Here is a 23,558-nt window from a genome sequence, read left to right as displayed (position 1 = left end):
TCTGGCCGCCCTGACCTTGAACACCTGTCAGAAGTTGGTGCTGGGAAAACCACACTGCAGCACAGGTGGGGAAACCCGCAGGTGTGGTACCTGAGCTCCCCTCCTGCTTCCGCCTGTGGTTCTTTCCACTGGGAAGGAGGCTGGACTTGCCAGGGGAGAGGCATTTGTTTGAAGTTGGCCCCAAGCCCTTGCCAAAGAGTGTGAATGGTGCTTCCCACCCTGTGCCAGCCCAGCCCCAAGGTCAGCCACTCCTCCCAGCTGCTGCTCAAGCACCTGCTGCTGACTGGGCAAGACATTTGCAAGAGAGTCCATCATCCTGGTACTCGCATGTTGTGGCCACTGTAGCACCTGGGTCAGTGTGAGTGGCTCATAATATTCACAGTGGGGAGAAAGGAGGTGCACTACAGACTTCCAAAGTCGGTGCTGCTGGTGCAAGGGCACCCACCCACTTGCTGCGTCCTCTCCCATGAGCTCGTAAGAAAGGGGTCAGACCAGGGTCGGACTCATCGCAGAATCCCTCCAGTCCTAGGACAAGCAGAGCATCGTGGCAGAAAGAGAAGCTAGAGCCTGAGTTTGGATGCTGGCTCTCACACTCCCCAAATGTTAAACTCTGGGCAAGTGGCTTACCCTCACTGAACTTCAGTTCCCCCCTCCGTAAAATGGCAAGAACACTTATCTGGCAGGGCTGGATCAGGATGAAACAAGATCCTATATCTCAAGTCCCCGTTGTGAGCTCAGTGATCAATAAGAGGACGTGAGCCCTAGGGTCATGGTATCTGCCACGGAGCCCTGCTACTTCCCTGTCTTCCCCTAGAGACATTTTTAAACCATTCTACTCCCAACATAAGGAAAACATTTCTTCTTATGAGTTTATTTCTTTTCCCCATTTCAACAGAAGGATAAAAAGCAGTGCTGAGGCTTTCAAAGGAGAAACAGACATTTTTAAAGTTAAAGTGTGAACAACACTGCTACTGAGGTTCATATATTAGGGCCCAACTAGAAACCGTCTAATTGTCTAGTGTTATGGAATGGTAATGTTTATTTCAGACATGACTCAGAGAGGAGCTCTGGAGTAGCACTGACCCCAGACAAGCAGTTTAACCAACATTATGCCAGTTTCCCGATTGTAAATGGGAATCATGATGCTCATGGATTCCTAGGGTTTCATGAAGTTTAAATAGGATAATGCAGGCAAAAGATTTGTAACAGCATCTGGCATATAGGTATGATCCCCATCAATGTTGCTAGTTAGTAAAAAATACCTCGTTTAGGTCCCAAACCAATTCGGGTGGCTTATGCAAAATGCAGTAAAACAGGGCTTAACATCAGGATAAAGCAATTCGAACAGAGCTAAGACTTTAGTAAAGTCAGTAAACAGATATACAAACCATACGCTCCTCTGCAATTTTTAAAGGAGAACAGTAAATTAAGCTCTGAATTAAGTAGTATCTCCAGCAAAAAAGGGAAACTATGACTAAGTTGCAAGAATTGCACTGTCCATAAGACAAAAGCATGGCTCCAAGGGAGGCAGGCAGGGCTGCTCCTGGCACAGAAGTTTGAATGAGGAGGTAGGTAGGAGGGCACTCTCGAAGAGCTGCCCTGCAGGACCCATCTCGGTAAGGTTTTTAAAATGACAATTTATTTTAGAGCCCCTCAATGTCAGATGAAAACACAGAGCAGTAAAAGGTTAAATTAACTCAATCTTCTCTAATTTAATTTGATACCACACAGTCATTAAACACAACTGTCTAATGGCATTGCACAGATTTCACAGGGAAAAGCAAAATGCCGATTTGAACATATACCAATCAAAAGCAACGTGAAATGTACACACACGAGGCCAAATGCTTGAAGGAAGTGCAGGAAGAAATGACGACTTACATTCAGAAGAAACCTCTTATTCTGATTATTATCGGTAATATTTTCGTTGCAAAAAATTTTAAGTATATTTAAGTATAAAGGGGCATAAAGAAGATCACAGCCCCTACCACCTAACACACCTCTGATGATGCTTTTTTGTCTTCCTCCTTCCTCTGTCTCTCTTTCCCCCTTCTCTCCCTCTCTGAGTTTGCAAAATTAGGATTGCGCTCTGTTCAACATCTTTTTTCGGCTTTCCTATTTTTAACTCTTTTTGCTGGGTGGCCTTAAAAATCCTTTAATGTTGTTTTAATAGTGTTTTAACAAGAACAAATTCCGAGTACGAAAAAAGGTGTCTACGTTCTCCTGAGTTTGTATTAAGGAAAAATCCTAACTCTATGATGTGGGAGCAAATTATTCTCGAGCTTTATCTGCAGCGTGGGGGTGGATCTCAGAAACCAGGTCATTGTTGATCTGATTTTCTCTGGAGATGATGCTATCCCACTTAAGAGAAAAGCACGCTGACCCCCGAGGACTATGCCTGCTTTTGAACTCAGCAGCTGAAAATGAACCCTCTGTCTTCCATTCTGCTTGGCTGATAAATACGGCAAATGAAACTGCTCAAATGGCATCCTTGAAGGAACTTTTTCTGCATAGCAAATAACTTCAGTGAAAAGCCTAATAAATTCCTGGTCCACCTTTGCCTAGGAAATTCTAAGACCCTCAAACCAGTCCCTTTAGAGAATAGAAATACAGATGCCATTATCTTATCAATTCCCAGATCACCATTCATATATACATATAATATAATTTACATATATGTTGATGTTATATATTAGTGTCTATAAGTAATGTATATTTGAAATACGTAACTTGAGCCTAAAATGCTCTCCTCAGTTTTAAGCTCCAACTCCTTAAATCCAACTGACTCGGTGGCATTTCCAAGAGGGGAGGCAAACCTGGGTTTCAGTACTAACTCCTATACTTAATGCTTCCATAATGTGGTTACTTGGTTAAATAGTCTGATGGGCAATGAATTAGCTTTGTTACGCCTCAGGTGCCTCATTTCCCAAAGGGGATGATTCTCAAAAGTTATCCAGCTTATAAGATTTTTTCATGATGCTTAAATGAGATAATGCACACTAAGAGCCCAGCGTGGCATCTTACAAGTGGGAGCATCTCTATAAATGTAAAGATGTTGGGAAAAATGATGATGATGGTGTCCCAAAGGCACCTCCAATTAATAGATCGAAACCTAAACTCATGTGCCCCAGGCCTCTGTGCATCGTCTCCCTTCTGCAGTGTCTTTCCTCTTCCTTGTTCTGTCCACTACAGACGGAACACCACCTTCCAATACTCAATCAACCAACATCTGACAACTACTAGAAGGGGGTGAACAAAAATGTGGGCTCCTGAATTCCACAGGCTTTGCAAACCTGGGTTCAATGGTCACCCTTCTGTGAAGACTTTAGTGACACTACATGTGGCCACCCTCCTTTTATTTTTAGAGACATTTCATTGAAGATGACTTGAGCTCTATGGATGGAAAATGCTTATTGGGCAAAAGACAACCCTGCCTTCCAACTCTTCTCTCAAAGTACTCAATGGAGAAGCCAAAGAAAGGCCTGCCAGTTTCCCAGTGTTGGGCTGGGAATGAAATCACACAGGGAATGTGAGGTCTTCAGGGTCAAATGTTGCTGCTTCTAAAGGAAATTGGGATTTTAAAATAATTTTATATACATATGATTCTACATGAAAATCAATCAAAGTTAAGAATAAAATTAACTGAATTATTCCACAGTGCCTTGAAATATTAGGCTCTTCAGAGTCCTAGAGACGCTGACTGTCTAATTTAAATCTGGTATAAATGCCAGGCTTGCAGTTTTGCCCACTTGCCAAAACTGCTTGGAGAACATCAGCTTCTGATGACAGAGCACTTGTAAATCTAAATCCATCTGCACTCATTTAAGCTTCAGTTCTTTCTTTTAAAGCAGAGGTTCTCAAATTTTAATTAGCATACGTTGGAGTCATCTGAGGAGTTTGTAAAGCATGCAGTTTCCCAGGTCGCCCAACCCCAGAGACTCAGGAACTATATTTTTATTAGCATCCCTAGCAGATCAAAGTAGTTCTCAGGCTCTGCTTTGAGAAGCATTGACCCAGAAACCTGGGGTCACTAATGAGTCACTCACCTTAGATTGAGAGGAACCCCACATATCACAACAGATCTGCTTCTGAAAAATCCTATCTCTATCTTGCCTGTACATCAAATCCTACTTTACACTGATTTATCTGATAACTCCTGGGATGATTTTTCTTCCTTCATTATTGATTTCAATGAACAATGAACTTACTTGTAAGTTACCTTCTACCTATACTCCTTTTCAAGTTATTATGGATTGAAATAGAAGCATTTGGCATATCTATTCTTTACAAACTGCCTTGTAGCAGAAGTCTCTCAAGAAAATGTGTTTCCTGAGCTCCTTTAGAATAGTAGTAATAGGATTTGAGTGTGCATCAGAATGAACTGGGGCAAGGGAGATGTTTGCTAAAATTCAGACTCACAGGCTCTATCATTAGAAAAATGCAGACATCTGCATTTTTTTTAGAGCAAGTAAGTAGGAGCAGAGGAGAGAAGGGGTGAGTGAGAGAAAGAAACTCAATTTGGCTTCCACTTGACTCCTCCTCAATATGGTGGGAAGGAGTCAGGTCCCAATGGGAGGTATCACCCACTGCTTTGAGTCTCCTTGGATTTACATGGCGTGGAGATGGGGATTCTGCCACCTCTGAGGAGGGCATCAGTGGCGCAGGGTGAACTGTGTTTATGTCCTGGGGAGCTGCATTTTGAGCCCCTATATTCAGAGAGAGAGACAGAGGGCAACAGGGAGAAAGCCAAACAAGAAGAAAAAAGCAGAAGTACGTAGCCAAACTTCCTGGACAACACTCATGACTTAGCAGCTCAGACAGACAAAGAGAAGTGTCTCCTGGCTGGCTCACCAAAAATGTTGCTGGATTTTGACTTCTAGGGTTTTGGTTGTGCTGTGAAAAAGAAGTCAAGGGCCCAGCCCAGGTAGAGCAAGAAGGTAGGAAATTTATTAGATACACCTGTAAGAGAACATGCGGGCACTCTCGCTAGATGATAGAGGCAAGGGGCCAACACCTGCATTTTAACGAGTAGCTGTGATTCAGGCACATGTGGTCCATTGACTGGGTTTGGAGATACCTGAACTGGGACACAATTCTAAATCCTTTCTTGCAAACCTGAGAGTTGTTTACATGGAAGTTTTGTTTGGGTTTTGTATTTTGGAAAGTTTTAAACATGCATTCAATACAAATAAAAGAACCACAGAACTACTTTAGAGTTCAAAGAATCCAACTTTGTCACTTTTTTTTAGATAGGGAAACTAAGCCTTAGAAAGACAACATGACTTGTCTAAGGCCACAGCCAGCTAATGGTAGAGTGTAGATTCAGACCCAGGTGGAATTCACGGGGCCATCATCTAAGACCACTTCATATCCCCCCTTTAGCGTCCAAGGCCGTCCTGGGAAAGAGCAATCCATAAAGAAGTCTCACCATTTTACTGTTCCTCTTGTCAAGCACAATTCGCTAAGCAGCTGGGATTACCAAGGTGATGGGACCTTTCTGAGACTTAGAACCCAGCAACTGAGTACATGCTCTGGGTGTTCAAAGTCAAGGCTTGCTGGATTTTAGGCTTTTGGAGGCAGCATAAGGAAATCTGAGTCCCTGAAGTCTAACAATTCAGAAGCAGATGGCACGACTCCCTCTGCCTTCCAGAAGGAAGGAACCAAGTGATGTTGTACATTATAGGGTGTAGGAGGGGAAGGAATATGCTTTAAAAGTGGACACATGAAGGGTTCATTTTATCATTGCTCCTTAAATAGTACGTACTTCTGTATTTCATATTTTTTAAATAAAGTGTTTCATAATGAAAAAATTTTAAAGGGAAAAGAAATGATGAGAGAAAAAGGACAGATCACAAAGCCAGGTGAAGTAGATCCTGGAAGGTGAGCAGATTCATATTGAGCAGACAGGTCAACACAACAAGTTTAGCAGTCTTAGTGCAGCCCTGGGGCAGGGGCTCTCAAATTTTGGTTCTTATATAAGCAGTTGAGGAATTAGAGTCATAGCTCACGTCATACCTCAAGGAAAATTCCAAATATTAAAAATGCAACCAAAATAGGAGGGAGAAAGTCATTTGAATTATGACTCAAAATGTAGATGCTGTAAAAATGGTTGACATACTAGACTACAAAGAAATAAAATCTGCATGGAAAAAATACCAAGCAACAAACTGGGGAAGACAATTGTGATCACACCACAAATAAAGGACTCATAACCCTAATACATAAACTGATAAGAAAAAGACCAACACATCAATAAAAAATAAATGAAAAGTTTCCAGAAAGGAAGTGCAGATGGCTCTGAATTACATATAATTATATATACAGTATGCCCCAAATTCACTGATATAAAGAAAGTACAAATTAAAGTATATTTCAGCACTTTTTTACCCATTATCTTAGCAAATTTTTGGAAGAATGATCATGCAGGGTGTTGGTAAAGATTAGAGAAACAGGCACGCTCTTTATGTTGATGGGATAAGTGTAAAGTCCCCTTTGAGGGAAAGTTGTCAATATCTGTCAAAATCACAATTGCATGTAGTCTTTGACCCAGCATTTCGACAAATGTTTTCTACATCATATGTGCCACATACACAAGGATACTTACTGCACTGTTCCCTACATTAGCAAAGGTTGGAAACAATGTAAATGTCCATGAAGACAGCACTGACTATACACATTATTTATGGTACAGCCACAGGATAAGAGACCATGCATCTGTAAAGTAATAACTTCATGCATTTATGTATTGACAATGAAAGATCTAGAAAGATACAGGAAACTAGTAAATGTGGTTACTGGCAGGGGGAGGGGAGGTGGTGGGTGCTAGGGAGTTGAGAACCAATATGTAGGGCAGACACTTAGCTGTTTACCTTTTCATGTACGTTTTTATTTTGAACACACAAGTGTATTATCTGTTCACAAATTAAATTAATTAATTGCAGTGGCTTCTCTTAATGTTGAATCCCCAGAACTGAACCTCCCAAGATAAGCACTGATAGTTATAACCTCATCCCTGAAAGTGTGTGGAGTCGCTTCTTAAAACTAAAGGCTCATCCCCCCTTTAGCTCTAGTTCCGGAGTTTAAAATCACAGTCCAAAGGGCATGTCCATGGACAACTGAACATAGAGTGAGCCCACCACTTGCCCAGGCCTGCTAAGATGGATGCTATAGCTATTATGTGGCTTTCCGAAAATAATTTGTACAATTTGTGACCAGAGAAGGTTTCTATTTCTCTGCCCACTTTTTATATGCATTATTAAAAAATGATGAAAAAAGAAAGAAAACAACCCATCTTGTGCTTTGGGTGACAGATGGATGAAGCAGAGACCAGCAGGCTTCAATTAGATTCTGACACTTACTTCCTCAAAGTTTCCAACTGTTGTCATCCACATTTGTGCTCAAGGTTTGTCCAAAGCAACAGTACATGTCGATTAAAAGACCACAGAGTGGGAAAAAATCCAGGGCTAAGCTGGAAAATGATAAATATCTGTCTGATCTGGTGTATAACAATGTTGAACATGTGCAGAGTCCAGGACCCAGTAATTCTAATCCTGGGTACATATACTAGAGAAATGCAGACACATGCAACAATAAGATGTGCTCAAGAATCTTCTTAGAAGAGTTATTCATAATAACCAAAAATGGGACATGACATTACCCAAGGGTGAACAAGATTCACAAGACAGACGAATTTGTGGTATATTCCACCATGAAATTCCATACAGACAAGATAATGAAAGAACTGGAACTATAAGCAACAACCTTACAAACAGAATATCAAGCCAAAGTAGACAGAAAGAAGAAAATAAAACATACGGCATGGTTTTGTTAATGCAATGTTAAAATAGCAAGCAAAATCTAATCCATCTTAGCTTTAGAAGTCAGTTCGGCTGGTGGAAGATTGTGACCAGAAAGGGATGTGAGGGGCAGCTCTCAGGGGCTGGTGGTGACTCAATCAATCTAGATGTTCAGCTGGTACAAAGTCATCAAACAGCATGCTTACTATTTGTATACTTTCTGTACATTTTAGTAACTTTTTAAAAAATCATTCCAAATCAGAATGAGCAATTTTGATTTTGGACAAGTCACCGGCTCAACTCTAACTCAGTGCACTCTGGCCCCTGCAGAGATACCAAAGGGATTGCAAAGGCAGGTACCCCATTGTCAAGATGTTCACAGTCAAAGGCTCAATGGCTTAGAGGGGACCCCGCTCTCCTCACCGGACACAAGCGAGCCGCAGACCTTCAGGACAGGTGGACACAGCCAAAGAGGCAGAGGCAGAATCGATGATCCGGTAATTCAGCTGCAAGAGCACACAGCCATCAAGCTTTCCTAATGGCTGGGACATTCCATAGATGTTAATTTTCAGGATAAGCAAAACTCTCTGCATTAAGCAACTCCTTCCTTTGAAACATAATCAGTTTGAACGGAACCCTTTCAAGACTGCTTTCCACACATCTCTGACTCTTTGCAGATGCCATGGAATAGCATTTAATCCCTTTCCACAAGTAATAGTAGCAGCAATCAGGTACTTTCTATGTAGCAGGCTGTGTCCAAAATGTTTTCTATTAAATCTTCTCTCTCCATCCTCACAAAACTCGTGTGAATTAGGTCCTATGATGATCCCTAATTTACATATTAGATTTAAAGCAGCTTAATTACTCTCCAAGGTCACACAGCAATTATGGGGTGGGGGTGGGGAGTGCATTTGTTGCAGATTGAATCACACCCCCACAGGAGACAGGCTCCGGTTTCAATCCACCACCCAGTGGGTGTCAACCACTTGGAAACAGGACCCTTTGAAGATGGTATTAGTTAAGGTGTGGCCAAATGGAATCAGGGTGGGTCCTCATCTCCATGACTGCGGGCCTTACAGAGAGATGACATTCAGAGGCAGTCACTCACTCAGTAGAAACCAGACATTGGAACAAGCCAGAAAGAAGAGAGAGGAGGCTGGGCAAGGGTAGGCAGCTACCACCGGAGCGCTACGGCCTCGGGCAGGCAGCGTGGCCTTGCCGATGTGTGTGGGCTGGACTTTCAGCCTTCAGAACCGCAAGACAACACTGGGGTAAGCCAGACCACTGAGTGGGGTCTCTCGTGGCAGCCGGGGCAAATGAAGACAGCATTGGGCTCCAAAGCTTAGACACTTAACCACTGCCCAGTCTTTGTAGCATAGATCACTTAGTATGTCCATGTTCAATGATTCTGACAAGTGGACAAGAACTCTCAATGTACTTTTTTTTTTTGGTGCATGGTCCAGGAATCGAACCCAGTCTCCTGCCTGGAAGGCGAGCATTCTACCAGTGAACTACGCTAAATGTACTTTAATAAAAACCAAGTTGTCATTGCTCTTCTTTCCATATTTTTTTCCTTCATCAAAATCATACCTTTGGTTGTTATATAAAGCTATCTATGTGTCTGACATTCACTCCATCTCCCAAAAAAACCTAAAGTCTGATCGTCTATAACACTTTAAGTAAAATCTCAAACCTCTTAGGTTTTTCTATTTTGACTAAAGCATCCTATACAGTTGGAACAACTTGTTTGTCAGTTTGAGAACCCCTCTGGTTCTCTTCAGTTTGAAGTGTCCTGGATTTGCTTTTTCTTCGCCCAGTCCAGAAGTAGGTGCGTGAAGCTCTCAGACTAACACAGACAGCCCTCAGCTGGGGCCCACCGTGACCACAGTTGCTCTCCCCAAACCACAACAGAAGGACAGATAAGCACTGAGTCAGGCAGAGGGTTATTTTCTGCAAGGTTCATCAGCGAGCGGTCCTGCAGGGCGAAAAAAACCATCACCATCCTTACCCTGTTTTCAAGCTGACCAAGGCATCCTCCACTCCCTTCTGATTAAATTTGGTCATGTACTGGTGCATGTAGGGGTAGTTATTTCGAATGTTTCTCTCTGTACTTCCATTAGGAACCGTGCCAAACCGAAAGGGCGGGGAGTAGTCATGAGGTCTCTGAAACTAGAGAGAGAAAGAGAGGGAGAGAGAGAGGGAAGAGGAGGGAGAGAAAGGGAGAAGAAGAGGAGGGGAGGAAAAGAGAAGGAGAAGAAATAATCAGTCATCATTGCATCTTGACTCAGGATTAATCGCATGCATGTACCAGCACAGGACAGTGAAGGAACACTTTTTTTTCTTTCTTTCTACCTAATCACATCTTCCACTGGTCTGTGCACTCCAGGAGATCAGGGACAGTTACATCTTGTAGTTGAGTGCTCAATAGATAGTTGCCAGATTTTCCTGTCCCACAATTGGGTCCAACATGGTGCTAGGTACACAGTCAGTGCTCAATAAATGCTGACTGAGCTGGAATTAAGGCACTGCTTGAGTCCAGCTCATTTCTCTACCTGGAGGTGAAATTTTCCGTAAGCGCCAGCGATCTCTTCCTTCCCTGGACTCCATCTGTAAGTACCTCCACCACACGGTCGGAAAAGGACTCTGTGCTGCCATTCGCACATCCTCCGCTCGCCCGCTCACTCCCTCGGGCATGCGTGTGGATCAAGCTCCTCCTGCCCCCCACAGGGCCTGGGCACTGGTCCTCCTTGATTGGGGCCACTCAGCTAGAGCGGGAGTCAAGGGTGCTGTGTCCCAGAAACCCGGTCAACACACTGGAGGTAACACACATGGAGGCAGTGGTTAAGCGTGTGGGCTCAGGCTCAGACCCACCATTCGCAAAGCTCCAGACTGTTGCACTGGCAGTCCGTAAGCCCTGAGATGGGCCAAGTCACCCCTCACTGTCTGCATTTATTCCTCATTGCTGGAGGGGGGTCATTCAGTAATACCCTGGCAGGGTTGCTGTGATGAACTTAAAATATAGCATTTGTCCAGTTGTTGCAACAATGCCTGGAATGCAGGAAGCCCTCAAAAATAAAGTTGTCATTATTTTTCCTTGTTATTGTCATCCCGAGCCTCTTTTTTTCTATGAAAGACAGGATTCTGGAACTAGAAATTAATGGTAATAATGACTAATTCTTTTTGAGGACTTCTATGCTACCAGAACTGCGACAAGAGTTTTCCAAGTGTTAGCTCTTTGACCCTTTGCAATAGCCCCACTGGGGAGTCCATCTTACAGGGTCCATTTTACAGATGAGGAAGTTGAGGCTCGGAGAGGCTGTGTGAGCTGTTGAAGTAAGATGACACTCTTAGTAAGCGGTGGCTCGGAATTCAAACCCAGAGGCCCAGGTCTTAACCGTGCTTCCTCAGAAACCATGTCCGGGGACCCCTCCTCTTTAAGAACAAGGATCTGAGACCAGTTTAGGGCAGGAAGCCCATCAAACCAACAGCAGAACTGGGGCCGGGTTCTGGAGCTCCCCCCAACTCCTGGGCCGACATGTCAACCACAGCACCAGGAATTTCCTGAGAAAGCTTCCAGGTTTACCCGAGCGTCGGCCCAACCAGAAGCATTGCTCTGTTTTCCAGACTCACACTTCATTTCGCTGTTAATTAAAATTTCCAGTTGAAAATCATTTCCCCTAAATTAGGCATGCTGCTGCCTAATAAGCTGCCGCGACTGGATCTGGGGGAAGCAGCCCTCCATCCATCCATCCATCCATTGTCCAAATGAGACACCCGCTTTGTGACTCTGTTTGTGTGTGTGCATGTGTGTGAACAGTAAAACGCTCTTTGCACACCTCCAGCAGGCAACATCATAGCCAGAGAAGGAGATCGGGCTCACACTCATCTGCATGGCAGCCATGGGCTCTGGGGGGCGGAGGTGGCAGCTCTGCTCATAAGCCAGGTTCCAGCAGCTGCCTTCAGTCTGCAGAGACCCTCGGAGCCAGCCTCACTGACTAACTGCCTTCCCAGCTCACTCCCCACCTGTGGCAGAGACGCTGCATAGCGCCTTTACGATTTCCTCTCCTCCCCACCTCTGGATCACATGGCATAGAGGCAGATATTTGGTCTCTGGGATGCTGTTCACTTCCTCTAGCCTTGATAGAATAGAATCATCACCCACAGAAAATTCAGCCCAACACGGAGGTTCAGGAGGCTTTCCCACTAGATTAAAGGCCGTCAAACTTTTTAAAGCTGATTTGCAATATATTTTGCATTGCCACCTGCACACTTACAGGATTTCCCAGTATTCATTCTTTCCACATGTGGTCTAGCTGGATTTTATCCATTATATTTATATACATGAATGGTCACAACCCTTACAGTGATTTTGGTTGTGACTATAGAGTCATGACCTGCAATGCTGAAAACAGAGGCAAGGATGGCTCAGCTCCTGGCAGGGTTTATTACCAGGACATGCTCCACATGGGTTTCTTGCTGGGAGGATTTCTAGTGCAACTTTCTTCCAGAGAGTTCCATGGACAGGCAGAAGAAAACGAATGGAGGTTAGCAGAAGAAGGGGAGGTGCAGAAGCCTCCACTGCTGTGAGACCATACAATGGAACTACTGAATGGAGAACCGCAGAACTTCTCCGGGCATTTCCCTCAAGGCTGCCCTCAATGCTCATGCTACCTGGCTGCATGTGGCTTTTGCACAGAGAAGCCGAGGTCAGCTTCTCATCAGCCACTAGGGAGCTGAACCGTTGAGGGGAGCTACTGAAAGTCTCAGGGCCTCCGTTTCTCCATCTGCAAATTGGGGATTGCTTTGACACTTAATCAAGTGAATGCCTGGAAATTGCCAGAAAGGACACCTGCAAGAACATTCCAGCACAGTCTTCTCCCAGGAAGTACCTCTTGTTTCTCAACGTGTGCATCACACAGGTGCATGGCCTTTAGCAGAGGGAGAAGAATCCCAGGGGGCCCTGCTGCCTGGGACTGGAACCCCCATAACCACCCTGCGCAGAGGCAGCACGACTCCATGAGAACATATCCATGGGCCAGTCAGCCTAGGAGAGTTCCCCGAGTGCCCTCCGTGGCTGCCCCCAAAGCCAGACTTGCGGCAATAACACTGCCAACCCCAGCAGGGAAGAGTGGTTTGAATCAGGCAGTGATGGTAGTGATGAGAAGGAGGGAGACGACGGAAAGGTGTCAGAGGAGGGAGAAGAAGGGAAGAAGAAGAGAGAAAGTAAGGGAGGAGGAGAAAGTAACGTGCAAGAATGCCTACCATGAGCTCAGCACTATGTGCTGATTAGTTCCAACTCCAGCACCAACTCTGGCAGAAATATATTTCACTAGGAAATTGCACCTTGGGAATACTGGCATAGCAATGGCCACGTAACTTAAAATGGCACGACCAGAACCTGCACCCAAGTTTGTCTGGTCCCAGGAAAACCAAGTGTTTTTTCTATTATATGAAGCTGTCTCCCAGAGGTGGGTTTCCTCTACCATAGTGAACCCACATTTGGGAAAAGGTCCCCACCAGCATCTCAACTTTTCTTTGATAATTCCTAGGGGAGCACCTACCCACAAATTCACTTATTTGTCACTTAAGGCCAAGTTCACCTGAGTACACAAAGGACTGTTCCAAAGATGCCTCTTTCACAGCAAGAACTAACCCTGCCTGTGTCCTAAAAGTATTGTAAACCTGAGCTGTTACACAAGTATGCATGAAAAATACCACCACTGCCGCCACTTGTGCACAGTATAAAAATAAATAGATTCAATGAAGATTTTTATTTTGCAGACTTTCCTGGCTTCTCTGCTATTAAGCTTCCAGGAGCATTTTGCTTATTTACTCCAAGAATTCTGCTGTTTATTTAATTGCATCAAACATTTAATTAAAAGTGCTAACTGTTAACCTCGAATGCTCTGAGCAAGGAAACGGATCTGTGTCTCCTGAGGATATAGTATCTGTGCAAGGATTTCCAAGTCTGAGAAGGTCAGTCAAATTATTAGTGGTTCTAATTAATTCTCCCACAAGTGATCATGTTATTTATACCCAATGCTATATAGCAAATGGTTTTCCCCCTTGCCTTTGAAAATAGCAAGAAAAAGAAAAATGTGGTCCTAACCGCTTTTTGGAAAAATTCTCTCATCCAGGACACTGCTTTCACTGCAACTCTGGTCACTTCTTCTAGGAATTTGACTTTTGTGCCCATAATGTGTTGGAGTCACACTGGTGTCGAGAGTATTTTATAGCCACAAGGCGCATTCACAATTGCAGTCTCATCTCGAACCTGCAACAGCTATCATTCCCAAATTTATAGAGAAGAATAAGGAGGGTCAATTAGTAAGTAGAAGTCAGGGAACACAAGCCCTTTTTGGACTCTTGATGCTATACTCTCCTGTCTCGTGGGTGCCATGTGTTTTAGGTGGGGTTCTGCCAGAAGCAGACACTAAGTCAAAGACGGTGGGCACGATTTATTAAGGAATGGGTCCAGGAGAAGCCAGGAAGGGGGTGGGGGGCAGGAGTTTAGGGAGGAGGAGGAGCCCCACAAAGAAAGGTGTGATTTAAGGCCAAGTCCCAGTCTTGGCCTGATCCTATGGAGAGCTTTGTAGAGTCCACTGGGCCTCATAGCTTGTCCCACTTAGAAGCAAAGAAGCAGCTGGGCTTTTGGGCTCTCACATCAGCTAGCCATTGGTTGCAGGCTGCCACAAGGATTGGGGGAACTTCGATGTCCATGCCAGTGCCAAGGGCAAACCTCTGAAGACCTCTGGGTTGAGTTTTTGGTAGCAAAGCATGCAAAAGAGGGACTGGACACAGGGGGCTGGGAATAGGGATCACGGGAATACAAGTGAGGTGCCCACAGTGTCTACAGCATGTATTTATTAATCTGTCCTTTAAACAACAATTTATTGAGCAACTATTGAATGTCACATAACTTTATCAGAAGCACACCCCTAATATCCCCTTTCCTCAAACCAGCTTTAATCTCATCCATTTTGTTTCCTCAATGACACTTATCCTTGCCTGAAATTTTATCCATTTACATTTATTTGAATATTGCTTATGCCTTCATTCTAGAATTTAAGTTTAATGGGAGCACAGGCAAATTCACTGAAGTGACCACAGAAGACCCTCTCCAAAGAAGTGGTTTGCTCTGATATCTGAAAGTCAAGCTATGAAATCACTGGGAGAAGAACATTCTAGAGAGGGCATAGCAAGTACAAAGGAACTGTAGTAGAAACAAACTTGGAGTGCCTAAGGAATGAAAATGGGGGGCAAGTGAGGGGATGATGTGGGACTAGGCTAGATCACCCAGCGCCTTGAATGCCATGTTAAGTAGAGTGGCATTTGCTCATTGAGAGCAGGAAGCTAGCACAGAGAAGCCAAACCTCACAGGAAAATGGTGTCTTTGTGAAGGTGGCTCCATCTTTAATCCCAGCCACTCATCATCTTTTTGATTGCAGGCTTCTTAGAAACTCTTTCAATCACAGTGTTTAGCCTGGATAAGCTGTAAAGACTGCATGAACTGATTTTCTATTCAGCAGTTTGTTGATGAATGCAATAAGGAGATATGTAGACTTATGTCAACAAGATGTGATAGTGCAATTCTATAAAGAGAGACAAATTATCCACACACATGAGACAGAAAATCTTTGCAGTGCTGCAATCCCGGCACTGCTGAATCTAGCAGGTGAGGATTTGTTTCCTGAACCTAAAATGTCAATAGGAGGATGCACCCAGTTTCCCTCTTTCCTTCCTCAATGTGCATTTCTTAATAGTTACTCAAACCCGCAACCCTTGTTACCCTCCGGTGGAGAAGGGAGACTGGGTGTTATTACTCCTACTTTAATGATTTGGAAAGCAAAATCCCATGAGGGAGGACCTGTGATTTGCTTAAGGAAAAGAAACCAATCATAAATGAAAAAAGTCCCTCTGCTCCTTTTGTGTCCCACGAAGAAATTTCAGGTGAGTCAGAAATGCTGATGATGAGGTCAATTTGGCTATGCAGTAAAGAGGAGCTGTAAGTTTTGTCTCCGTGTGAAACTTAGACATGCTTTTATCATATCTCAGTTGAGGAATCCAAGGCTTGGTATACTCAGGAGACTTGTCCAAAGCCACAGGGCTTGGAGAGAGGCTAGGGGGCACCTGCATTTCAAAGCACTCCCCTCACTTCCACTTCAAGTTTCTCCTTGTCCATGCCAATGGCTCTTACCCCAAATCACACTCACCTTGGAAGGCTGAATTCCAGTCTAAGAGCTAACGTGTCCTTGAATCACAGAGCCTCAGTTAGCATCATCAGAATGATGACGTAAATATGAGAAAACGACCACATGGGGAAACCAGGTTTCCAAATTAGATCCGGAAGCTTGTAGCTTTGGGAGAGATAAGCTTAGGGTAAGATTCCTAAGATTATCAAAAATATGCCACGTGGAGCTAAAAAGAAAAAAATAAAACCTTTCTGGCTTTGTGCTTTGGGACTGACAAGTCTGCATGATCACAGCCTAAATCACTCCATTCTAAGGGGAGAACAGTTGAGACCGCCCCGTAGGCAGAGACGAAAGCACGAGGGAGGAGCTTACCTTTTTGTCACTGAGGCCAGTCACCTGGTCCACAAATTCCTCCTGGATCATGAAAGCGGCCAGGTTGGCCGTGTAACTGGCCAGGAAGATGACGGCAAAGAAGGCCCAAACAGACACCATGATTTTGCTGGTGGTCCCTTTGGGATTCTGGACAGGCACGGAGTTGTTGAACACCAGACCCCAAAGGAGCCATATAGCTTTTCCAATTGTAAAAGAAGGCCCATGGGGTGCTACAAACAACAGAAAGGACACGCTCAGCTTTTTCTTAAAACGTACACGCGCGAGCATAAGAGAGCCAGGCAGCGGCCACCAGTGACGCTGGAAGCGCCCAGAAGGTGGGCTCATATCACAGCTGTGTCCTGGCATGGCCCCAGCAACTCAGCCCCCCAAACTTCCTTCTTTAAAAAATGAGCATCCTTCTCACATTTTTATCTACCTGGGTGTTTTGCTACATTCCTTTAAAAGAAAACAAGAAAGGTAAGAAAAGCAAACATTTATGCAAAATGTGGTTTGGCTGAGAAGTCTTGTTAGGACCTATTTTAAATTTGGATCTGATTTCCATCTGTGGTAATCAATCTCCTTGATAATCATAAAGAGAGCCTTTTAAAAATGGGTGGGAAACGTCACTATTCATTGGAGATGCTATAAAGATCTATGCAATTCAGAGAATTGGATATTTGGTATTCTAATCTGACCATTTCTAGCAATTGCTCCTGTTCAAATGCAGAAGTAAAGCGTACACAAGATAGGAATTAAACCACACTAAAGCCCTCTGCAAGTGGAGACATTCAAAAATGGGACAATAGAGCTTAATTCTTCTAACACTTCACAGATGGAAGGCATTTAGTTGCAGGGTCATGGAGAACGAACTCTGATATCACAGCACTTTTTCTCCTTAGTGTATCTTTGCAAGTGATGTGTCCCTTTTAAGATTCTGAAATGCTCCTTGAAACAGACTTGACTAAAGAAGCAAAACAATACACCAAATTTTACTGGGATGGGGAATATGCAGGCTGTAAAAAGCACATTTTAGAGCTTTCAAGTCTCCGCTCTGCCCAGAAAAAAATCAATTTATGCTCTTATTTCATAGGAGAAAGGGCCCTTCTTTAACAGAAGGTTAATTTTTATGTCTTTAAGTAAATGAAGATCTGAAAAAATGACCTGCTCAGACTTCAATTGGTGATGCAAGCAGAGCGGGCAGTAAATAACGTAGCAGAAATAAATTCAGATGGATGTATGTTATGAAGCCCCAGGGAGGAGGCTTAGGAAAAGGAAGTTTTCTGCATACCAGAGGCCAAGCTCAGATCACAGAAATACTTACATTATCCATATACAACACTATAAAGAGAAAGTAACTAATTCTATTATTCTTAATCTCAATCTCTCTTCTTTCTCTTTGCCTAGTTTTATGAAATTCCAGAATAATTCTCAAGAGGGTGAACACACTCAGGAAAAAAATAATTAGTCAATCCAGTTAAATTTCAGGAACTACCTAATTTTATTACAGTTGCATGTTCAGAAGTGACAGCTATTTGGGAATCAGAAATAAGCAATTGGAAAGAATCTGTCTGAGACCTTTAGAATTCTTGGTTTATAAATGCTATTACAAGGAAATATAATTTCCACCCATAAAGTGCATGAAATGCAACCAAAAACCATTTTGCACAAAGGAACAAGTAGCTGTCACTTCCTGAGAGTTGCCTCATTCATGCCAGCAGCAAATGGAAAACCTCGATGTCACAGAAGGGCTGGGGAGTCCGCATGAGAGATTCCCTTCTTTGCATCAGCTTTCAGACGCCTGCGTCATTCAAAGGAGAAATAATTTCACATGATGACTTTCGTATCATTTTTGCCCTCTAAGATACATCTCAAATGTATTGACCTATCTCTCTCTCCATTGCCCTCACACAAGTCCAAACCACTGGAATTCTTTCTCCTGGAAAACCAGGGTACCTCCTACCTGGTCTCTTTGCTTCCATCATTGCTGCCCTCTGCCATGATCTTGAGACGGTAGTCCCAGTGACCTTTCACTCACATGGTATATGTCGCATTACCCCTCTTCCTTTTCATTGCATTTGGAAGAAACTCTGAAATACTCACTATGGTCAACTGCCTCCTGCTCTGCCTTCATTGTATGCTGCTGTTCACCTCACTCATTAGACTCAGGCTCAATTTCACCTCAAGGCCTTTGCATTGGCTGTTCCTTCTGTAAGGATTGCTTTTCTGTGTTTTTCACCTGACCAGATGCTTCTCATCCCTCAAGTCTCAGCTCAAATGCCATCTCCATGGAAGGACCTTCTTTGTTGGTTCACCCTATCTGAAGTGGCTCTCTCTGCTTGTTTCTTCCTTTGGGGATTTATTGCAATCTGTGATTATTCATTTCTTTATTTATATGTTGACCATGTCCACTGAATTCTATATTCTCCGAGAGTCAAAAGACCCTATCTTTCACCACACTATGCCTAGTGCCAGCACAGTGCCTGGCACATGGCATCCACACAAAAAATACTGTTATATAAATGAATGAATTCACAAGCAGCACTAACTCTGGTTCTTCAAATATTAAGGTCTACACTACTGCAGTATACTCACTTGCAGAGAACTGTCTCTGATCCCACTTTTTTGGGAAGCCCCTTGATGGCTAGCTGCATCACCCTTTTCGTGAAGGCTGGAAAACTTCCATTTGAACAGAACTTGACAGTTTCTGGTATTTAGTAAAAATGTATGGAAGTGTTTAATGTTTGGTTGATTGGAGGTGGCTTATGTAGTAATTACCACTCTCTTCAACAGTTAAGAAGAAGTGGGAGGGTCTCAGTAAAACTAAGTCCCCATGACATATGTGCATGACCCACCAGTTGTTTCCAGTACTGATCTTCCAAATGTAAAGAATATCTGGCAAATCCATGTGCCTTTGCTGTGCTGTTGAACGACCATGCCATGAAGATCTCTTATTGTCATTTTGCAGGAAGGAGGTTTGGTTCTGGCACCCATCTGATACTACCCACTTAGAACACGTTGAAGAAAATCCATTAAAAATGGTCTGATGTGTTTATGCCTATGACATAGACACTGGCTTGGTGGGAGCTTCTTAATGAGTTATAGCCAATGCAAACCTCCCAATTCAATTTTCTACCTATCGACTGCCACTTCATCAAGTGCAGTGCACTAAGGCCAAGCCCAGTCAAGAGGAAAAACTAATTCTTTTGGGGAAAATGACATTTTCATTTCATAATTATATTTACTGTCAAACTAATGCAAATGTGATTTAGTAGTTTGAAGAATGTTCTTAAACTGGATTCTATAAAGCAGTTGAGACTCACTGCAATTTTAGCATCAGCTTTGACACACTTTTTAAAGGCAGATTTGAACCCGCTTTCCCAAAAAACGACTGTCTATGATTCCCACCTTCCAACTATTGATTATACATTATAACCTGCTAAAAATGCTTCATTTTTCATTTTTTCTTATCCTTCCTCCAGTGCAGGTGAGTAGCACACAACTCGCCTGACATTACGAGTATTACCAATGACCCAGCATCATTCATTCGGAAGTACCAAGGTGCTCCAGGATTCTGTGTGCTACAACTGAAATCCTCAGCGAAGGCAAATGCAATAGCACCAACTCTGAGTCATGCTCATGGGGGCTTCCTCACCTTTCCCTTTGGCTAAGTTTCTGTTGTATCCAACAGGACTGAAGTACTCAAAGACAAAGACAGCTATGGCGGAGACTATCAGCAGCATCACGAACATCATCACCCAGACGGAGGCGCTGAACGGTTCTGCAGGGAAACAGGCCAGAGGAGCGAAACATGGTCAGCGAGCTCCTAGCGCAGCCAGTGCCGTCACGGAGCCCAGAGGTCTGTCTGCAGGCTCGCCCAGAGCCTTTCTCTAAGGTGACTCCGACCATTCAGAGGGAGCTAGTCATTGTTTATTTGTACGGTCGAACCACTGTATAGTCTACAAATTATTGGAGGTATTTGATAAGGCTGCATATATCACAATAAAAAGAGAGAAGACCATATGGCATTTTACAAATTAGTCCAGGGATGATAAAAGCAACATAGAAAAAAATGTAGATAAGAGGTCATGGGGCCCTATATAATTATAGAAGCTTCCAGGGAGGTCAAAGGTAAGGAGGAGCAAGGTTAGACCCAAACAGTTGACCATAAGTCACCTAAAAATAAGCAGGGTATTTATTGCATGGGGGGAAGGATGATGTGCAGGAAATTGGAAGAATTATAACTTGCGAGAAAAAGATCATAAAATCTTGGGGCGGGCATGAATATCGGAAGGTCAGAGCCTGCCACCACCACTTCGCGTTCTCCATTTCACCTTCTTCTCCAGACAGAGGAGATCCCTATTTTATAAATCTTGTTGATGTTGGTAACAGGTTTCAATGCAATTGGAAAAGTAATTTGAGCATATTAATTCACATGATAATTCAATGAAAAAGCATCAGTAAAAGAGTGGGGACAGTGAAGGAATCGTAGGATGCATGGTTATTTCCCTTAAACGTACTTCTCATCAAGTTCATTTTCATGTAACTTAGGCAACAGATGGATGTCTCATCAGGGCAGGCCAACTCACAAGGCTCTAACTCTTAGAATGCTCTAAAAAGGTAAAACGTATTATGTAAATTAATAAACATTTCGATTCAGCATGGATGAGGATAAAGAAAATAGCTAAATGAAGCCGTTTTATCCATTTGTTACATAGATTTGCTGGAAATTCAACAGTGATTAAACATTTCAAAGTAAATTCATGCATCTTTGGGGAAGAAACTGCCCTTGGACAACAAGAAACTCAAAATATTCTCGTCATAAGCAAGCATTTTCTGTAGGTAAAATATAAGAAGTTCAATAATACTTTTTGAACTACAGACATTATTTTAAATTATTTTTTCTGATGAGGCTAGTAATAATCATAAAGAATGAGGCTGAGAGCAGGCCATTTTCTTATTAAGGTCTGTGGCTACCTACACACCTAGAGGTCACTGCAAATTCCAATTTAATGAGCTTAATGCCTAACAAAGAAATAATATGATTGAAGTTTTAACTATTTTGGATAATTTGAAAATTGGAAGAAGTGCTTTGCAATGCATTGTTTTGATAGTGCAAACTATGTTAAAATGAAACATATAACATTGCAACTTATTTGGATTTAATAACCCAAGATGAGCTCCAAGAAATCAATGAGACTGCAATTGAAATTTATTTTCGTTAAATTTGGCTTGAGTAATGAACAAAATTACTTTGTTGAAATCATAGCAGTCTGGCAATGAGGTGTGTCTAAAACGGGAAGAGAAAAACATAAACAATTAGGAGATTAAAAATGATTATGGGTGCAAAGGTAGCTCAGTGGCAGAATTCCTGTCTGCCATATGGGAGACCTGAGTTCAATTTCCAGTCCATGCACTGCCCCCCACCAAAAAAAAATTCAACAAATGGTGCTGCAATAATAGAAGAGTTGCATGGAAAAAGAATGAAACGTGACCCCCACCACACAGCATACAAAAAAAATTACTTAATATTCAAGAATAGAGATATCAAAGTCATTCCCTAAGTTGGATATACTAAGGGTATGGTGTGTCCTCCCAGAGGAGAATAATTGCTATGAGTCACTGAGCTTACATCTGTGACGCACCCAGCAGTGCACCTAGCACACTGGATACATACAATAAATGAGATGGAAGAGAGCTGTTTGGCCCCAAGATTAAAGCCAGAATTGGTGCTGGGTGTTCTGTCCAGGGTCCTGAAAAGGACATCCCGATGTGAAATATTCACCTGATAACCTCCTTTTCATGGTAGGCTGTGATGATAATATTGCTTTTGAAGCTACTAGGGGAAAATGTTACCGACTTCCTCTCTTTGCACATAGGACACTGGGCTTCATTTGGTGGTTGATACATCCTAATCACTCAACACCGTCAGAAAATTGGCGGAAGTTGATCAAGCAACTCATTCTAGGCGTTTTCTCACTTGGAAGTGATGATCTGTCCCTTTACTTGTGAGAACTGCACAGAGATAAAAGGATTCTGTTGCAGTATTCTGATTTTAGTAATTTAGGGTCTTACAAATGACCTCAATGCTTGTTATCCTCAAACACCACACACACACACACACACACACACAAACACACACACATCACAGTGGAAAAAACACATCAGAAAAATGGCAAAGAACTATCTACAGTGTATAAGGCATGGCCCAGAAATATATTTAAATAATCTATTCTGGCTATAACCTCTAATGGTTTAAAGTGGTTAGACTATCTGTCTATGAAGGAACTACATTACAGGAGACTCCAGGTTAGCATTTCCTTGGATCAAAGACTACAACTTGCTGGCAAAGTCTTTAGAATTAACTGAATGAAAATGGTGCAAGAGACATACTCTTAGCCCTTGAAGAGTCACTGGTTAAATTTTTACACAAAATCTCGGAGGTATTACCTGCAAGTCTTTCTGATGTGAGTTAATAGAGTTTGCAGAGGAAAAAGAATCGGAAATAATGAAGAGCAATGCAATCAGATTTTGAATGTTTTGGCTCTTCCAGATGACTGAGCCAACGAATGGAAAAATGTAGCTTAGCCTGGTTCATTATGACTATCAAAATCTACAGATAATGACTGTAAATAGGGGGATGCACAGACAATCTAATAGCAAAGTAATTTAGGTACTAGGAAAATTATTAAGCCTACTGTGTAAAAGCAGTTTTCATGATTCTTTCCCCTAGCTACAATTTATTTTATTTTATTTCACTTTTAAAGATACAGTAGGAAGAGTAGGGGGAAAAGAGGTTTGGCTAAATTTAGCAAAATACTTGACTTTTATGGAAATGTTCGACTGATGTAGTTAAGTTAAAAATCTAGGGAAACTGGGTTGAGGCCAGATTCGATATCAGCGACCCATTTTTTAAGAGACAAGCCGATTGATATTTTTTTCTCCCTGATTAAACCGGAAAAAAAATTTTCTCTAGCTCCTTAAGGAGATATGTGGACAACTTTTGAAGAGAAACAAATCTTTTCTCATATTTTCCCACGAACTCACTTCCTCCAATCTCTTCTCAGCCTCCCCACAAAAGGGTCTCCCTGCAAAAGGCTAAGGCTCCCTGCAAAAGGGTCTGATATAGATGGGGGGAAAAAAGACAAAGAGTGACTAAAGAGTGAGGGTCCGTTTAATAATTATCAAGATTCTGAACCCA

General features: G+C 42.8%; 1 protein-coding gene across 2 annotated transcripts in view; it reads right to left on the bottom strand.

Moving 5' to 3' along the window:
• The window catches only part of GRIN2A (glutamate ionotropic receptor NMDA type subunit 2A), a 421,881-nt gene that overhangs the window by 45,617 nt on the left and 352,706 nt on the right, over positions 1-23,558 (bottom strand). For both annotated transcript variants that reach the window (XM_077141849.1, XM_077141850.1), the window contains exons 7-9: positions 20,013-20,138; positions 16,361-16,590; positions 9,805-9,965 (exon numbers count right to left, since the gene is read on the bottom strand). In XM_077141849.1, the coding sequence (XP_076997964.1) occupies positions 9,805-9,965; positions 16,361-16,590; positions 20,013-20,138 (517 nt within the window). The remainder of the gene's footprint in view (positions 1-9,804; positions 9,966-16,360; positions 16,591-20,012; positions 20,139-23,558) is intronic.

This window comes from Tamandua tetradactyla, chromosome 23, assembly GCF_023851605.1.
Source record: "Tamandua tetradactyla isolate mTamTet1 chromosome 23, mTamTet1.pri, whole genome shotgun sequence".
Lineage (NCBI taxonomy): Eukaryota > Metazoa > Chordata > Mammalia > Pilosa > Myrmecophagidae > Tamandua > Tamandua tetradactyla.
Note: the sequence above shows the minus strand (reverse complement) of the source record. Positions and strands in the feature narration are given on the sequence as shown.